General features: G+C 35.9%; 1 protein-coding gene across 4 annotated transcripts in view; it reads left to right on the top strand.

Moving 5' to 3' along the window:
* RFC1 (replication factor C subunit 1) overlaps nucleotides 1-18,580 on the top strand; it is an 82,596-nt gene that overhangs the window by 36,402 nt on the left and 27,614 nt on the right. For 2 of the 4 annotated variants that reach the window (XM_020282241.2, XM_012753909.3), the window contains exons 5-10: nucleotides 7,239-7,471; nucleotides 8,355-8,432; nucleotides 11,385-11,462; nucleotides 13,175-13,262; nucleotides 14,485-14,768; nucleotides 18,243-18,350. In XM_020282241.2, the coding sequence (XP_020137830.2) occupies nucleotides 7,239-7,471; nucleotides 8,355-8,432; nucleotides 11,385-11,462; nucleotides 13,175-13,262; nucleotides 14,485-14,768; nucleotides 18,243-18,350 (869 nt within the window). The remainder of the gene's footprint in view (nucleotides 1-7,238; nucleotides 7,472-8,354; nucleotides 8,433-11,384; nucleotides 11,463-13,174; nucleotides 13,263-14,484; nucleotides 14,769-18,242; nucleotides 18,351-18,580) is intronic. The other 2 variants (XM_076001190.1, XM_076001189.1) reach the window with 1 other exon arrangement.

The following is an 18,580-nucleotide window of genomic DNA, read 5'->3' as shown; positions in this document are numbered from 1 at the left end:
TTGACCTTGAGCGTCCCCCCCCCCCCCCCCCCCCCCCGGCCTCCCAGAATGCTAGGATTACAGGCATGAGCCACTGCACCTGGCCTCCATTTGATTTTAAGAGGATTCATTGGTAATGAATCATGAGATCTCTGGTTTCTTGATTAAAGATGAGCAGTCTTAGAAGCTTTATTTTATTATACTGATATATATATATATATATATATATAATGTCTGCTTCACCACATAAATGGGCAAAGAAGCTATATTTAGTTTTTATTCTATCCATTTAATTAACAAATTTTTATTGAAGGCTTGTCACATATATGAACCTTTTTCTACCTCCAAAACAAAATGCTAGTTTAATTTTGTGACTAAGGAAATATTCAAAAGGAACTTTATGGGAAAAGGCTTTAAGCACCCAGATTCCCTTTTTAGTTTTTTACTTTTTGCTAAATAAATTATTTTTAATCTCTGTAACTAGATCTCTTCATTTAATTTGGTTTTTGTGTGTTCGAGACCAAAGGAAAGAAAATCACAGAATTAGAATTCAGAGATCTGCTTGGAAAGGCCAAACTCTTAAGAGTATGAACTCTAGAATTAGATTTTTTTCCCCTTCTGGGCTTGTAAATAGATTTTTATATGGGCCTGCACATTTTTCCTTCTCTTTTGTTATCCTTCTAAATATTAATAAATGAATGTTTATCTAACTCAGAGTGGAAAAGCAATCTTCTCTCCTAGGCAATTCCTCTGCTGGGTGTTGGATAATGCTTGGTTGTTGTTATCACATTTGAGGTTATATTGTGTATAAATAAAAATAAATGGTGTGTTTATAAGGAGAAAGATATCCTGGAGAGAAATTCTAGGTGTTCAATTGCCCATGACTTTCAACTAGTTCTCCTAAATTTGACTTAGATCTATTTATTATTATTTTATTGTAAGTTTCTGGGAAGAAGAGAACACAGTTTGCCTTTGGCTTTTGATAAGGCAGAATCAAATTTAAGCTTATTAGAAAACAAGAACAAATGTTAAAAAAGAAATACTGCAGCTTTATTTGGAATGTTTCGTCTCTACACACTGTATAGGATTGTAAAGTGTCTGTTTTACATGAGGATGGTCACAGCAACACCTGCTAAATGATTGTCTTTTGCAAACAGCTAATTGTATTCTTGGCCTCTTTTGTCATCTTTCTCCATAATATATTGGTGTAGCCTTTGAAATATTAAGGGCTAAAGGAGCTTTAAGATAACTAGTTCAGAAATCATAGTATAGAGACAGTAGGATTGCTCTTTCTTCAAGTTTTCTGGTTTCATTAAGGCAAGATGACAGGATGTTTTAGATATGTCTGTGACTTATAGGGTACCGTAGTTATTTATCGGATAAATATGGAATCCCTTATGCTTGTAAGAAATGTCTCTATGCTTAGAATCATGAATGTACTTTTTTCATGTTATTCTCGTAACTACTGTAAGGAGTACAAGGAAGTGTATGAATCAGGGGGCACTAAATAAGCGTCAAAGCAAGGGAGCCAGTCCTTGAGAATTGTCCTCCTTTTTTGTCTTTTCATAACTGAATTTCACTAGAGCTCCTTCAACTTTCCAAGGGGCTTGGAGAGCTATTTATATTGTGGTTAACAGAGAAAAAGGGGCCTTGTATATAATTTTTGCTTAACATAATGAAAATATGTTTGAAATTTCATGTAGAACACTTCCATATTTTTTCCTTGGAGGTACATTTGTAATTACATTTTTACCCAGGCAATATGAAAACGTTTATAAAATTATGTCTGTGTTTAGGAATATTATATTTTTTTTTGATCTATAGCTTGAAGACACTGTAGGTACTGTTACATTTAAATTCATGTATTCAGAGAAAGGCTCTATTATTCTCCAGCATTGTAAAGAGATCACTGGTAGAAAAGGCTCATGAACAGAAGATTATACTTATTACATTAAGGCTAACATAAAAGAAGAAAGTGATGCATTTTGCTTTTTTGCAGCTTAATTTTGGTATTTTCATAATTTTTTTGAGCCTTGAAATTTGGGCTTAGTTTTTAAAGGCTGGGTGTGCCCCTTGTATAGTTAGATCACAGTTAGATAAAGCTCTCAATTTCAATGATTTCAGTTGCTTGTACTTTTGATGCTCCTAATAGTGGGATGAATATATTTGTATAAAAATATTTGTCAGCATTTCTCATTATCTCCAAGAATTAGTGTATTAAAGGATATGAACTTCTTAAAGGTTTTGGTTATGTTCTGCCAAATTGCTTTCTAGAAAAGTTATATTAGTTTATACTTTTGTAATTAGTGTTTTTATTAGTACAAACACATTACATTTTCACCAATATTGAATATAATAGTTAAAAAAATCTATATGGCTACCTGTAGAGTCACAGAATTATAGATGGGAAAATCTTAGAGTTTATCTGTCTAAACACTTTGTAGAGGAGGACAGTGAAGCCTAGATAATAATAGCAAGTTGAAGTTAGGTTAGAATTTTAGTTTTCTGGCCTTCTTGTTCAGTGTTGTTTTCACCAGAGAGTACTATTTTTTTTTTAATTATCATTATTATTATTAGTTTTGAGACAGGATCTTGCTCTATTGCCCAGGCTGGAGGGAAGTGGCGTGATCATAGCTCACTGTAACCTCAAACTCCTGGACTCCTGGTGATACTCCCACCTCAGCCTCCAAGTAGCTAATTTTTAAAAAATTTTTATAAAGAAAGGGAGTTGCTATGTTGCCAGGCTGGATGCCTGCCTTATTATTTGTTGAATGTCTATAACATGGCTAGGTGCTATACTGGGCATGTAGCCTTTTAAAAAAATTTAATCTTCCCAGTAGCCTAAATGTTGAGTGGCTTAAAATTGTTTTACTATTTATAGAGGAAGATCCAAGAAAGGAATGAGGGCAGTCTTCAAATGCTGACCTGTGGAAAAAGTGGCTAAACTTTTCGTCCCTTTTCAGAGGATGGATTAAGGAAAATATTCTACAGGGAGGTGTTTTGGCTTAATATAAGAAAGAACTTTCCTAAATAGTACAATATTGCTACTCTCTAAAGAAAGAGAGGGAATCATATTGAGTTAACATTGATCCATTGATCATTTTTGGAAGTATTTAAGCCTAGTCAATTTTTTTCTTTTTTTGGTTGGGAATGTGAAAAATGGGGTCTGTGTACTGAATGAAGAGTTAGGACTAGTTGACTAAAGATGTGCATTTTAATGTTCCTGGCATGTAGTTTAATACTCAATAATGATAGCCATTATTAATACTGTGTTTCCCCGAAAATAAGACAGGGTCTTATATTTATTTTTCCTCAAGAAGATACCCTAGGGCTTATTTTCAGGGGATGTGTTATTTTCCCCTCAAAGCCTCAGTTTGCAGCATGCACAGGATGTCCAGGACCTGACAGGGGGAGCCGCCCTTGTTGGTGGGGCTGCCCACACCTTTCTGGTCACCTCTGGAGTAGTAGCTGTCATGATGGGGCAGATGAGAAGAATGAAATGCATGGGTTGTGGAGATGTGCTGCGCAGCCACGCCCATCACTAGGTCTTATTTTTGGGGTAGGGCTTATATTGCGCAAATGCTTAGAAATCCTGCTAGGGCTTATTTTATGGGTAGGTCTTATTTTCGGGAAAACATGGTGGTAATTAGATAAAAAGCATGAAGTCTGTGAAGCTAGCTACAGAATAAGCAGAGAGGCTGATAAATGAACAGAAGTAGGCAAAGGAGGGCAGAGGAGGGAGAAACTATTTCTGAAAGCTAGGGGATCAGAGTTTTTAGAATGTCAATTTGTTGTAAAATATTAGATGGAAGTTAAAAAGAGGTGTAATACATAAAAAGATGTGAAGAAAACATGAAAATTACCCATATTCCCCTACTCACACATAAAAATTGCGAATGTCTTATTCTTTTCAGGTTTTAGAATGTGAATTTAAAAGTTATATATATATCTATAGATAAATCATTAAACATGTCATCTGCTGTTGTCACTTAATAAGCATAGGAATATCTTTATACCAGTAAATATGTGCATACATTGTAATTTTCATTGCTGTATAGCATTCCATTGCATGGTAGAGCATATTCATAGATATTCAGGTTATTTGTTTTCCCATATTATAAACAGTGTTCACTTGTCTCTGTCTCTACTGCCATTATTACAGTTGAGTCTATCTTTGCTTGCCTACATTGTATTAGTCTCTTAATTTTTTTCTTTACCTTTTCTTGCTCTACTACATTCTGTTCTCCATAGTAGTTGACCTCATCCACTAAGTTCTGGGATTTTCTGTCATACTGCCTGTAAGCATGGTTAGGTGTAGTGGAAATGGAATGTTAATATTTTTGGTATTTTTAAGGTGGGAGAAAAACTAGTAGAGCCCTATCATTTCACAGAAACAATTTAATTTTGTTCTTTCTTCACTAAGGGACTCCCTACTGCCCAGAATTACAGGAACTTAAAGCAAATAAGCATTATACAATTTAATGCGATAAGGCTAGAAGTCTTATATATACTGGGTATGCTTTTAATTTTATACTTATTGACTAAGGAGATGTATTGGTTGTCTACACTCAGGATGTTTTAGTTTGTTTGTCTTATCTTGTGTTTCTTCCCTCACTCCCTTCTTTCCTTCCTTTTTTCTTTTCTTTATTAAAGCCAGGATATAAGTAATGTTCTTCTTATTTTGATTTTTTAAAGGATATTTTGCATAATTTTTTTGACTTGCTAAGTAGAATAGTTTGTTGTATGTGACTGGTTTGGTTATGCTACAGCTTAACTGAGTGTAGGGGTTAAAATAGATCAGCTGTCAATTATAGAAAATTGTTAGAGTTTCTATCCGATAATAATTCATTGTTATTAATTTAGAGAAAAGGAAAGAAGTTTCAGATTACATTCTCAGTGGTTACTGGGACTATTACAGGTGATTTATGTGGCTATTTTATTTATTTATTTAATTTTATTTTTTTTAATTTTTTTTATTCTTTTATTTTTTTTTTCCATTTTCAGTTGGCCAATTAACTTTTTTTTTATTTTTTTTTTATTTTTAGTAGAGACGGGGTCTCGCTCTTGCTCAGGCTGGTCTTGAACTTCTGAGCTCCAACGATCCACCTGCCTCGGCCTCCCAGAGAGCTAGGATTACAGGCGTGAGCCACCGCGCCCGGCCTATGTGGCTATTTTAAATGGAATGGTGATAATGTTGCCTAGCCTTTGCAAAACCTTGTGAATCAGACACCTTTTTCCACATCCAGCAAAGAGGCAGAGAAGGAACTGGTAATCCAGTAGGGAGAACAGATGAGTGACTGAACTTAGTCTGCTGACTCTTGTTCACATACGGTTGAACTGAAATCTGTTAAGTGTGTCAAGGCATGGATGTACTTTAGAAAAAGTTATAGATGAATTTTTAATTTAAGCTTGAATATAGATTGATTATAGGTGAAGAGAAGTGAAACAAGTATTTAAAATCTTTTGGTTGCAGGTAAAAAGAAATCCTAGCTAGTGTAAGCAAAATGGGGAGTTTATTAGGAGGCTGCTGACCTATCGCATTGAGTGTAGGAATAAGATTATATTATATTTAAGATCAGCAAACTGATCAAGTTGGCCCCACCTTGTTCAGGTGTCTACTCCTGGTCCAGTTGGTTGTGGCCAACAGTAAGACACCATCTAATACATGTGTCTGTGGTTATCGGATGCCCTTGTAGGGTGGGGTGAGCTGTAAATTATTATAGAAAACAAGCTTGTAGTGAACAATATGGTACCCTCAGAGATATCTACTACACTCTTGCTTTAAATAGTGGGTTACTTTTTATATTTAGTAATTAGAAACCTGTAAGAGTCATGTGTTGTAAAGTTTATAGTTTCATTTTAATATAAATTTAATATATTTAATATAAATTTTAATATAAATATAATAATTAGAAAGTAAGGCTAAATCCTTTTGGTTTTACATATCCTTAGGTACTTTCATGTTTGGGATGGCAGCCACCTAGGGGAGCACAGTGCCTGGGACATACGGCCGGCCCTTAACAAATGTTCATAGTTAAATGAGGGAGTATTTGAGAGGAAGTAAGACTCACCCATATGAGGCTTTCATACCACATTTATAAAGTGAACCTTCCACCTCCACAGTGACCTTAGTCTTCATGGTTGCCTTTAGATTTTTTAATTGGATTTTTTTGTTAGTAGGCCAAATTGAAAAATTTGTTCTCTTGTGAGTCACTGAAACAGAAAAAAACAAATTTATTGAGGGCCTTTTGAGGTACATTTATGGAGCCCTTAGTTTTCTAAACATTGTCATGAATGCTTAGACTTTTAAAAGCATATGTTTTATGGAAACTTTTTAGAAAGATAAAATGTTAGAAAACAAAGAGTTTAAAGTCTTGAATATTGTTGGATAGTCCACCTTCAGTGTGTAGGTAGAATCTGACAACTTAGCACTTCTGTAAATACTACCCTAGTCCAAGCCTTCAGCATGTTACCTGGAACTACAGTAGCTTCCTAAATGGTCTCCCTTTATTCACTTTTATCCCTCTGCAGCGTGTTCTCCAAAGGACAGGACTTAGGTTGGGTCACTCACTACTCTGCTTAAATTCTCCAGTGGATTCCTATTCTATAATAAAGCCTAAAATTATTTTTATACCTTAGAAGTCCTACAGGATTTGGCCCTTACCTCTTTCACCTGAACACTTCCAGCATACCCCCTTCATTGTGCTGTGGTCACATTGAATTCCAAGCACACTCACTTTAAGGCTTTTGCCTTTGCAGTTTTCATTGTTCTAGTATTCTTGCCTGATGTATCTTCATTTCAGGGCTCTGTTCAAATGTTGATTATAAAAGAGGTTTTCCCTGACTATCTTAAAGAACATCTTATATTACTCTTTAATTCTTTCACCCTGTTTTAGTTCTTCATAGCACATTTAACTTGATAATATACATTTGTTTATCTGTATATCTGTTTCTTCTTCTAGACTTCCAGTTCCGTGAGAACAGGGATTTTGTATTTTTTATTCACTGCAATATTTTCAGTGCCTGATACATAAAGGGTGCTCAGTAAATATTTATGTGCTATGGATAGTAACTGGGGGAGATGATGTATTGGCCTGGCACTGGGAAATGTGGGGATGACTGTTGAATTCAGGAGTTAGAAAAAAATTATGAGCATCTCAAAGCTCTTGTGTACTATTTATAAAGCTGGTAGGAGTGTTTTCTTCACATAGTTGAATTGATGTTTTATCAAAAAAATACTTGGTTATGTTCCATTTAAGATGAAGAAGATGACTTTATGTGTAAGAAGACAGCCTCTAAATCAAAAGAGAATGGAGGATCTACAAATAGTTATCTTGGAGCATCAAACATGAAAAAGAATGAAGAAAACACTAAGACCAAGAATAAACCTTTATCACCAATAAAACTTACACCAACATCAGTGCTTGATTATTTTGGAACTAGAAGTGTCCAAAGATCAGATAAGAGGTTGGTGGCAAGCAAAAGAAAAGAGGTGAGCTAGAATGCAAGCAAAAATGTTCTGGATTTATATCCATTCACTGATATTAATAAGAGGAGAAATTAGCATGTTATAAATTATAAATGGGTCAACATGTTTTATAAAAATTTTCCTGTGATTATGGATAAAATCTGTTGTCCTCATTTTAGAGAATGAGGAAGTTAGAACATTACACATTTAATTGTTTGTACTTGAAAGTGGGAAAAGATTACTTAAACCATAGGAAAAATATTTAAACCATAAGAAAAAATTGTAATTCCTAGAATTTAAATCAGATTCTCAGAAAGGGAACTTATTTTACTTTTGACCTCAACCTGACAGTAAGTTTGTTCCCAGATGAGATCATGAATACATCCCTTATAAATAGAGCATGCCTATGCTGTACTTCTCTACTTTGGACAATATTGGATTCATCTTTTCTGGCCATTTAGGAAACGGACATACAGATAGATTATAGTGAGAGTTGTCTCCAGAGTTAAATAAAGCCCGCCAAATTGTGTGTTTGTTGATTTCATCAGTGCCTCCATGGGACAATGTAATCAATCTTACACATTGGGTTGCCGATATTCTGGACTACTTGTCAAGCCAAGACATTAATCTACAGGATTGTTTTTTTTTTGGGGGTGGGGAGTACTTCTCTTCAGCATAGTAGTTGAACTAAATGAGAACTATCTGTCTATGGGATATTTATTCACTAGGAAATTGGATGTGGTCAGGAAGCAGCTCATAAACCTGACTTTCTGGCTGGTGTGCATTGCTTCTATTACTAATACACTTATCTCTCTTTGGTGTATTTAATAAGCTACAGTCATTAAGAAGCACCTTACCTTATTTTTAACTTAAGGTTTATGCTGATTTTGCTTGATTTTTTTTATAGCCTCCACAAAATACAGGTGATTCTGGACTAAATGATGAAGCCATTGCCAAGCAGTTGCAGCTTGATGAAGATGCAGAGGTATCAGCATTTCATTTAGATGTCATTAATCACTTGACATTGTCACTTGCTGTTTAGTTTAACCAGGCAAACAATCGGGATTGTTCTAGTATAATTTTGAATTGAGGTTCATTGGAAGTTATGTGTAAAATAAGTTAAAATCTAGTATATAGGCCGGGCGTGGTGGCTCACGCCTGTAATCCTAGCACTTTGGGAGGCCGAGGCGGGTGGATTGCTCAAGGTCAGGAGTTCGAAACCAGCCTGAGCGAGACCCCGTCTCTACCAAAAATAGAAATAAATTAATTGACCAACTAAAAATATATATACAAAAAAAAAAAAATTAGCCGGGCATGGTGGCGCATGCCTGTAGTCCCAGCTACTCGGGAGGCTGAGGCAGTAGGATCGCTGAGTCCCGGAGATTGAGGTTGCTGTGAGCCAGGCTGACGCCACGGCACTCACTCTAGCCTGGGCAACAAAGTGAGACTCTGTCTCAAAAAAAAAAAAAAAAAAAAAAAAATCTAGTATATAAACATCTAAATTTCTATAAAAGATAAATATTGAGACTAGGGGTTAATTATTTACCTTAAGATTTACTTTTAGAGTTCTTTGAATGGGAGACTACTTTAGTTTATTTAATTTGCTCATATCTCTTTTCTTTTCACTGTGAGCAATGTCACCCGTTACTGTGGCTTTCATTACTCTGTGTAAGCTGATGACCCCTGAATCTTTTTCCAGTTCAGAGCTCTTTCTTGAGCTGTAAACCTATGTAATCATTCAGCAAGTGTATATTGAACACTTATTGAGTGCATAGTGCTGTCATAGGTGTTAGAGATATTGCAGTTAGAAAAAAAGAAAGAAAATATCAAGTAATTGTAAGTGTTCTGAAGAAAAGTAAAGGTATAGTTTTGGGGTGGTAAGTGGAGTTGTGAGTGTTTTATTTTAAATAGAGGACTTAGGAGGGTCCCTCTGAGGATGTGGCATTGGGCACAAATGAAGTGATACAGTAAGGCATGGTGCTGGCTACATGGGGGAAGACTTCCTCTAAGCAGAGGGACTAGCAAGTGGAAGCACCCTAAGGGAGACGTGGGCTTTATGGGTTCAGGAGACTGGTATGGCTGGAGAATAGTGATTGAGAAGGAGAGTGCTATGAGGTGATTTCAGAGAAATGGCCAACAGCAAATCCTGTAGGTCATGATTTTTTTTTTTTTTTCTGGAGATGGAGTCTTGTTCTGTTGCAGTGGCACCATCTTAGCTCATTGCAAAGCCCAAACTCTTAGGCTCAAGTAATCTTCCTGTTTCAGCCTCCCAAGTAGCTGGGACTACAGGTGTGTGCCACAATACTCAGCTAATTTTTCTATTTGTAGTAGAGACGGGGGTCTCGCTCTTGCTCAGGCTAGTCTTGAACTCCTGACCTCTAGCTATCTTCCTGTCTCAGCCTCTCAAAGTGCTAGGGTTACAGGCTTGAGCCACTATGGCCTGGCTGTTTTCTGTCTTATATTTGTCACAATTATGTAAAATACAAACACGTATCTATATGACTCAAGGTAGTGCAAAAGGCCTAGGTCAAACTAGGAAGTAATTTGTAGAGACCTGACTTCTCTCCTTATCTGTCCCAAATATTGGAGAATTACTCAGTCCTTTCCAAACTGGATGTGGTTTGGAAATCACAAAATCACCTGTTTTCCTATTTTTATCACATTCTTTCAGAATCTTGTTTGGGTAATTTATTAATCTGATGAAGGACTTTTAGGAGTTAATGACTGAAGATGTATTTCCTAATTATCCCTCGAAGAGTATTTTTGTCTTCACTTTTTTTGGGGGGGGACAGAGTCTCACTCTGTGGCCTGGGCTAGAGTGCCGTGGTGTTAGCCTAGCTCATAGCAACCTCAAACTCCTGGGCTCAAGCAATCCTACTGCCTTAGCCTCCTGAGTAGCTAGGACTACAGGCATGTGCCATCATGCTTGGCTAATTTTTTTCTATATATATTTTTAGTTGTCCAGCTAATTTCTTTCTATTTTTAGTAGAGACAGGGTCTCGCTCTTGTTCAGGCTGGTCTTGAATTCCTGAAGTCAAACCATTCTCCTGCCTCAGCCTCCCAGAGTGCTAGGATTATGGGTGTGAGCCACCGTGCCCAGCCTTCTCTCCACTTTTAACAAACTGGATTTTGAGGTCCTTTCTTTTATTTGAATAATGTAGGGTGATGTTTGTTCCATATCACATTAGGCCATTTTACCAGGGGGCAAAAAACCAGTTAGTTTATAATGAGGAATATATTCTACTGCTACATGTTCTCTTCTGGAAGAGCTCCATTTTACTGAAAGGGAAAATATTTGGAAATAACAGTGAAATAACTACTGGTTATTTATAAATAACCACTGGTCTGTGTTACATTAGCCTATTTGGAAAATTTCTGATATGATAACTTAAATTTTCAAAAGTCAGAACAGATGCATTTGAATTAGTACTCAAAAATAGGAGCTTGATGGTAAAAAGTGACTTTACATTTGTATGTAGCTTATTATTGTATGTAAAGAAAATACTACATAATTTTCTTAATTTCTTAGATTCACTTTTTGTGTTCTTCAGACAGATGGTTATGTTTTTCTGTTGAGATTCCTTTCAAAGGTCTTTCTAGAATTTAAAATAAATAGATATAAGAGATCTGTAAGTGTTGCATTAGGACCACTAAGAGAAAACTATAGACTTGAAATTTTATAAGTAGGATATGTGACTTTTAAAACATGTTCAATTTATCTATCATGCCTGCAGAACTAGAACTGTATGTTTTGAAATCTGATTTGGCTTAGTGAAACAGACCTGTGATGTGATACTTGACTATTAAGTGGAAAATGTCATAGTTATTGTCTGGAAAATATTTTTTTCACTTTTTTCCTAAATATACAAATCAAACATTTAGGAACTTTCATTTTCAAAAAGAACAAAAACAGCTCACTATTTGACACTTTTTACAGCTGGAGAGGCAACTACATGAAGATGAAGAGTTTGCCAGAACATTAGCCATGTTAGATGAAGAACCCAAGACTAAAAAGGTGGCGTTGTATTGGGCTTCTTGCACCCTGAGTATATAATATAGATCAGTGTTCCGTTCCATACTTGTGTGTTCTAGGCTCTTATGAATAACTCTTCCAGAAAAAAGCTAAGTTGTTTTAATAAAAAGATTTTGGGAAAGCTCATTGAGAAACTTATTCTTTGTAAAACAAAGTTGATAGAGCCAAAGCAAACCAGAACCTTTCTTTACAAAACACTGAATTATACATTTTCCTCACTCTTTATCACAGGGATTCTTATGTTCCTGTTCAGACACTAATGCTTATAAAAATTCCTCTGGAACACAAGTTTAATAACATTAATATTGATTACTGTCTTTTCAGGAAGCACAGTGTTGCTATTTCTAATTAGCTAACTTTAAGAGCTATATTATATCAGGACAGTCTCAAGTAATAATGATTGTATTTTGGGGAATCTGTAAAAGTGCCATGAATTATTTTTGTTGTTTTTTTTTTTAATTTTTTTTTTCTATTTTCAGTTAGTCAATTAACTTTTTTTTATTATTATTTTTAGTAGAGACTGGGTCTCGCTTTTGCTCAGGCTGGTCTCGAACACCTGAGCTCAAACGATCCACCCACCTGGGCCTTCCAGAGAGCTAGGATTACAAGCGTGAGCCACCGCACCCGGCCCATGAATTTTTCTTGAACACTCAATCTCTAATAAGTTAGCATTATTTCTAATAAATCTAATAAGTCTAACATTCTGTTAATATAATTGTCAGTGTAAATATCTGACTATTTTATTTTTTAGAGACAGGGTCTTGCTCTCAAGTGCAGTGGCTCAAGCATAACTCATTGTAACCTGGAACTCCTGGGCTCAAGCAGTCCGCCTGCCTCAGCTTCCCAATTAGCTAGGATTACAGGCTCATGCCACCACACCCTGGTAAATTTTTTTTTTTGGTGGAGATGAGGGTCTTGCTGTGTTGCCCAGGCTAGTCTTGAACTTCTAGCCTCAAGTGATTCTCTCACCTCAGTCTCCCAAAGTTCTGGGATTATAGGTGTGAGCTACCATGCCCAGCAATATCTGAATATTTTAGAAGATTTTACTTTCCTTTAAAGCAAGGAGTTGTAAACTTAGATACTGTCAGGAGCCAAGACTAAGCAGGCAGGTATAAGACAGTAGAGAGAGGAGGGGACTTTGTCATTTGAAAGCACTCACTCTTTTTAAAGAAACTCAAATTATTTGAAAAATATACATACCCCAATTTGTGATCTTTTTAGCTAGTGGAATTTTGAGGGAACAGTGTAGAGAATGGATATTTTTTTTCTCTGTTGAAAAAAGTGCTCTCTTATTTTCCTTTTGAGCTTTAGTTTGTTTTCATTTTAGTTGTTTTAATTTAGATTGTGGTTTTTAACTGTATAATACTAACAATTTGAAAGTTGAGATGAAGCAAGCAGAAATAAGGCTTCTACTTCCAGATTCACAGTTTGGGATGAACTGGGATAATTTTTTATAGATATGTTTTTATTTTCTTTCATTTGTTTCTTCACCTGTAAAATGAAGTAATAAAACATGCTTCATTTGCCGGGGAAATTCTGTGGATGAATGAATGACAGTTTATTGTAGTGTCCTGTTAGTTTGGAAGGTGATCCTTCGACTTAAAATTAAAACTTTAATTGATTTTTAACAACAGATTTTGTGGAAATAATTTTTCTTTTATTTGTCACATTTGATATTTTTAAAATTTGTTTAGGCTCGAAAGGACACAGAAGAGGGACAAACGTTTTCATCTGTCCAAGGCAATTTAAGTAAAGCAGAAAAAGATAAATTTCCTCATAAAGGTAATACTAGCAGAAAAAAGTAAGATGGAACACTTGTCTTTACAAAGTAAAATTCATAAGAACCTTGTTTAAACATTCTGTTTAATAATTGTGTTGTTAGGTAACATTATTTCATAGGACTATTAGAGCATCTTCTACTTATGTATTTTGAGAACTGTTTGGATACTAGCTAATGCGGAATGCCCATGTGCTCTAAGATTGTTGTGAGAAATGTACTAACAGCTCTTGGCTTCTTGTTAATTTCCAAGTCTAGTGCATTGTGTAGACTTCAACATGTGAAAACAAAGAACTAGATGTTTTGAACTTTTCATGTTATGGATAGTTTTCATAGAGTTGACTCATAGTTGGCCAGATCATCTGGAACTCTTCTGATTATCTGTAGGTTTATTCTTTATTTTTTATTTTATTTTATTTTTATTTTTATTTTTTGAGACAGTCTCACTTTGTTGCCCAGGCTAGAGTGAGTGCCGTGACGTCAGCCTAGCTCACAGCAACCTCAAACTCCTGGGCTCAAGCGATCCTACTGCCTCAGCCTCCCGAGTAGCTGGGACTACAGGCATGTGCCACCATGCCTGGTTAATTTTTATATATATATCAGTTGGCCAATGAATTTCTTTCTATTTATAGTAGAGACGGGTCTCGCTCTTGTTCAGGCTGGTTTTGAACTCCTGACCTCGAGCAATCTGCCCGCCTCGGCCTCCCAGAGAGCAGGATTACAGGTGTGAGCCACTGCGCCCGGCCTGTAGGTTTTTTCTTTAGTGGTCCTGATATCAAACCACTTGCTAATATAGATGGTTTTAACCCTGTGAGTAAATCTTTTTATAAGTTTACTATTAACAGATGGTCTTGATACCTTAGGATATTGGGTCTTTAGGCTACATATTTCAAACAGAATTTTCATGTGACGTCTAGTCGGTAACTTCTCTCTGTGTAAATTTCAGAGCATATCTCTGGAATGAAGTCTATATCTATAGATATAGTTTACAGTGTATTTAAAAAGATCTCTTAATTTGAACTGCTTATACCAATATAAGTAGTATAGAGGTGTTTAATTTTAAAAAATAAATGTACTGTATAAGCTGAAGAATTAAGATATTGATTTTTGAAATTGCCATATGATATTCTGTGTTACTGGGACCAGTTGAAAAATGAAAAAAAAAATGTTGATATATAGGGCGTCATTTTCCAAAAACAGCAATCATGATCTTCTCTTTCTTCCTAGTAAGAACAGAACGATTTTCAGATGATGGAAAAAGCTACAGTCCTAAGAAGCAAACTAAATGTGAAAGTTTAAAAGAATCTCAGCAATATTCCAAACCATCAGCTCACAAAATAGGAGAATCCTCTTCTCCAAAAGCCAGTTCTAATCTCGCATTTATGAAAAGAAAAGAGAGCTCTTATAAAGATACAGAGCCTGCAACCTCAAAAAGAAAAGAAAATGCCTTTGAAATGAAAGGAGAGACAAAAACTCCGAAGAAGAACAAAAGTTCTCCAGCTAAAAAAGAGGTAGGAGCTTTCTAAGATAGTCCCTCTTTATCTGTGTTTTTTTTTTTTTAATTTTTTTTTATTTTGGCATATTATGGGGGTACAGATTTTAAGGTTTCAATAAATGCCCATTTCCCCCCCTTTATCTGTGGTTTTGCCTTCCAAGGTTTCAGTTACTGGTGGTCAATCATGGTCTGAAAATATTAATTGGAAATTCCAGAAATAATAAGGTGTAAATTGCGTACCATTCTGAGAAACATCATGAAATCTCTGACTGCCCAGGATGTGAATCATTTCTTTGTCCAGCGTATCCACGTTGTATATGCTACCTGTTAAGTCGCTTAATAGCTGGCTCAGTTATCAGATAGAAAAAACATAGTATGTATAAGTATACATAGAGTTAATTCAGTACCATCTGTGGTTTTAGGCATCTACTGGGGTCTTGGAATGTATCCTCTGTGGATAAGGGGGGACTACTGTATATATTTTGGGGCTGTTTGTTGATCTGAGTTTGTTTTCAAGTTTTAGTTCCAACTCCATAAGTTATTAGAGTACTTTTTTTTTTTTTTTTTTTTTTGAGACAGAGTCTTGCTTTGTTGCCTAGGCTAGAGTGAGTGCCATGGCGTCAGCCTAGCTCACAGCAACCTCAAACTCCTGGGCTCAAGCGATCCTTCTGTCTCAGCCTCCCAAGTAGCTGGGACTACAGGCATGAGCCACCATGCCCGGCTAATTTTTTCTATATATATTAGTTGGCCAATTAATTTCTTTCTATTTATAGTAGAGACGGGGTCTCGCTCTTGCTCAGGCTGGTTTCGAACTCCCAACCTCGAGCAATCCACCCGCCTCGGCCTCCCAGAGAGCTAGGATTACAGGCGTGAGCCACCGCGCCCGGCCTAGAGTACTTTTAAGATAACATTTTAAATTTAGAAGCTGTTACAGAATGTAGATTACTAATATAGCTAAATTAGCCAATATTTATTATAACTGTGTATCAGATATTATGCTAATATTTTACATATGGTATCATATAATCTTTACAACAACCCTGTGAGATATTTACTTTTGTTATTCAACTTTTAAAGATGATAAAGAATTTAACTATTCCAAGATTACCCAGGCAGTGAGTGGTAGGGCCAGCCTTGATCTCAGGTCGTCTGAAGACAAATATATTAGTAGTAGTATATAACATTGTCACTCCAAGCACTGACTCTGGAGCAACTTTCAGATCATAGCCCTGCCACTGAGGAAGTGTGTGATCTTGGTCTGATTATTTCCTCTCTCTGTGCTTTGGTTTCCTCATTTGTAAAATAGGGATAATAATAGTGCCAGTGAGTTAATATGTAAAACCACTTAGAACAGTGCCTGAGACCTAATAAGTACTATATAAGTTTTAGCTATTATTATTAAAATTGCTGTTATTTGGATTTGTTCTGAATTTATACCTTTTTGTTCTTGTGTAACAATGTTGACATACTGAAATAATTTTCACAGGAAAAAATGGTGAAATAATTAATGCTTTTCAAAAGTTTTCTTTTTTTCAAATACATTTGAAAAACCAATGGCCTCTCTGAATCTCCAGTGTGGAATCACTTGAGATTCATAATGAGAAACCACTATTCCTTTATGCCTCTTAGGCACTTAGAATTAAAAGTAGAATATCGTCTATTTTAACTGCTCATCACCATTATTTTTTAGTGCAGAACAATCAAATGGTGATGATTTCAAAATGCTTTTGTTTGTGGGCAGCGCTCATAAATACGCTTAAAGGAACAGTTAACTTTTTGGTCTCATATTTTTCTTCACTAAATGCTTATCTGGTAGATGAATGTTTTTCTTCAGGCACACTAAACATGTTCAGTTTACAGAGGCTATATTTATGAAAAAAGAGGAAATTTTTAATGATACTATTACTCTTCAGTATATTTTTAAAAATTGGAATAGAAATAACTTAGAACTTTTATGTAGGCAGTTTTGGGAACATCAAAGTCAATTTATTAATAATTCATTTGGTCTCAGTCAAATAATTCAGACTTCATAAATGGGTGTGCTTCAAAGTTATTTTATAAGTTTATAATTCAGATTTTTTTTCATAGAATTAATGTTATAAATGAATCATTTCCCCCATGTTGGTATATGCAATTAAACTCTCTGGTGAAGCCTGTTAAAATTATGATTTCCCAGGACACGTGGTGTGGGCAGCTGTATTTTAATCAGCTCCTCATGATATTATAAGGCACACCAATGTTTGAGAACCATTGTTCAAAGTAGGTATGGATTCTAGGACCAGTCCATAATGGCTTATTTAACTCATAACCAAACCAGCTTAATTATTCTAGTGGTTAAATTATTTTATAGAGAAGTATTTTGCCTATTCTTGAAGGGATTTATGGTTGCTTACAAGTTAAAAATAATGTAAAACAGGAAGTAGAAAAATTAAAGAGACCATCTTGTAGTTATTCTTAAATCAGAATTATCTAGAATGTTTTTTCACTTAAATATACCTGTTCTGGCCATATCCCATATCTCTGAATCAGAAATTTAGATAGTTTAAAAATTTTCCTATGGTTTTCTGACATATACACATGGTAAAATTCCTTGGGAGAAACCGAATGGGAGAGATTAAACATAGAAGGAAGAGTGGTAGCATATAGACTGTGCCTGCTCTTTGGAGCTCCTTCTCTGAGTTTGCTATTTACATGAAGCCTTTGATTCTCCTACTGGAGTGCTTATATCCCTCATGATATTAGGGGTATGCAAGGCCATAGGATTAACATAGGATATGTTTTTTTTTTTTTTTTGAGACAGAGTCTCGCTTTGTTGCCCAGGCTAGAGTGAGTGCCGTGGCGTCAGCCTAGCTCACAGCAACCTCAAACTCCTGGGCTCGAGTGATCCTTCTGCCTCAGCCTCCCGGGTAGCTGGGACTACAGGCATGCGCCACCATGCCCGGCTAATTTTTTATATATATATCAGTTGGCCAATTAATTTCTTTCTATTTATAGTAGAGACGGGGTCTCGCTCTTGCTCAGGCTGGTTTCGAACTCCTGACCTTGAGCAATCCGCCCGCCTCGGCCTCCCAAGAGCTAGGATTACAGGCGTGAGCCACAGCGCCCGGCAGGATATGTTTTTGGGTGATCAAATTTACTTAGGGGAAAATTTATTTTTCTGTTAAAATAAATTTGGATATATCATGGAGTAGAATTTAAAATTTACATGAATCTCTCTTTCCATTTCTTTGCTTGGAGCTGGCATCTTGGCTTATACCCCTAATCTGCCCTAAGGTATATGCCTTTAGAGAGAATAGAGAGTTTTGAGAAGGACTGATGCAGGGATGTTTGTAAATCAGGCCTCTGGAAGTTGAGGAGTACCTGTATAGCTAAAACTGTTAATTTTAGAACCAAATACAGAAGTGACTTAATGTTTATTTATAGATATGTATTTTTAATTTTACATGAATTTTGCATGACTTTGTTCAATTTTCTTTCTTTCTCCCCAAAGTCTGTAAGTCCTGAAGATTCTGAAAAGAAACGCAGTAATTATCAAGCTTATCGAAGCTACTTAAATCGAGAAGGTCCCAAAGCTCTGGGCTCCAAAGAAATACCAAAGGTAAGAATGCTGAGAGGGCATGCTGTTCTGTAAGCGCCTCTGCCTTGTGCAGGTCCATGTGTGTGTTCACTGTGCTTACAGCAGCAGATAATTAATAATTAAAAATTAATAACATTATGAGAAAGCCGGGCGCGGTGGCTCACGCCTGTAATCCTAGCACTTTGGGAGGCTGAGGCGGGCGGATTGCTCAAGGTCAGGAGTTCGAAACCAGCCTGAGCAAGAGCGAGACC

This window comes from Microcebus murinus, chromosome 3 (genome assembly GCF_040939455.1).
Source record: "Microcebus murinus isolate Inina chromosome 3, M.murinus_Inina_mat1.0, whole genome shotgun sequence".
NCBI classification, from domain to species: Eukaryota; Metazoa; Chordata; class Mammalia; order Primates; family Cheirogaleidae; genus Microcebus; species Microcebus murinus.
Note: the sequence above shows the minus strand (reverse complement) of the source record. Positions and strands in the feature narration are given on the sequence as shown.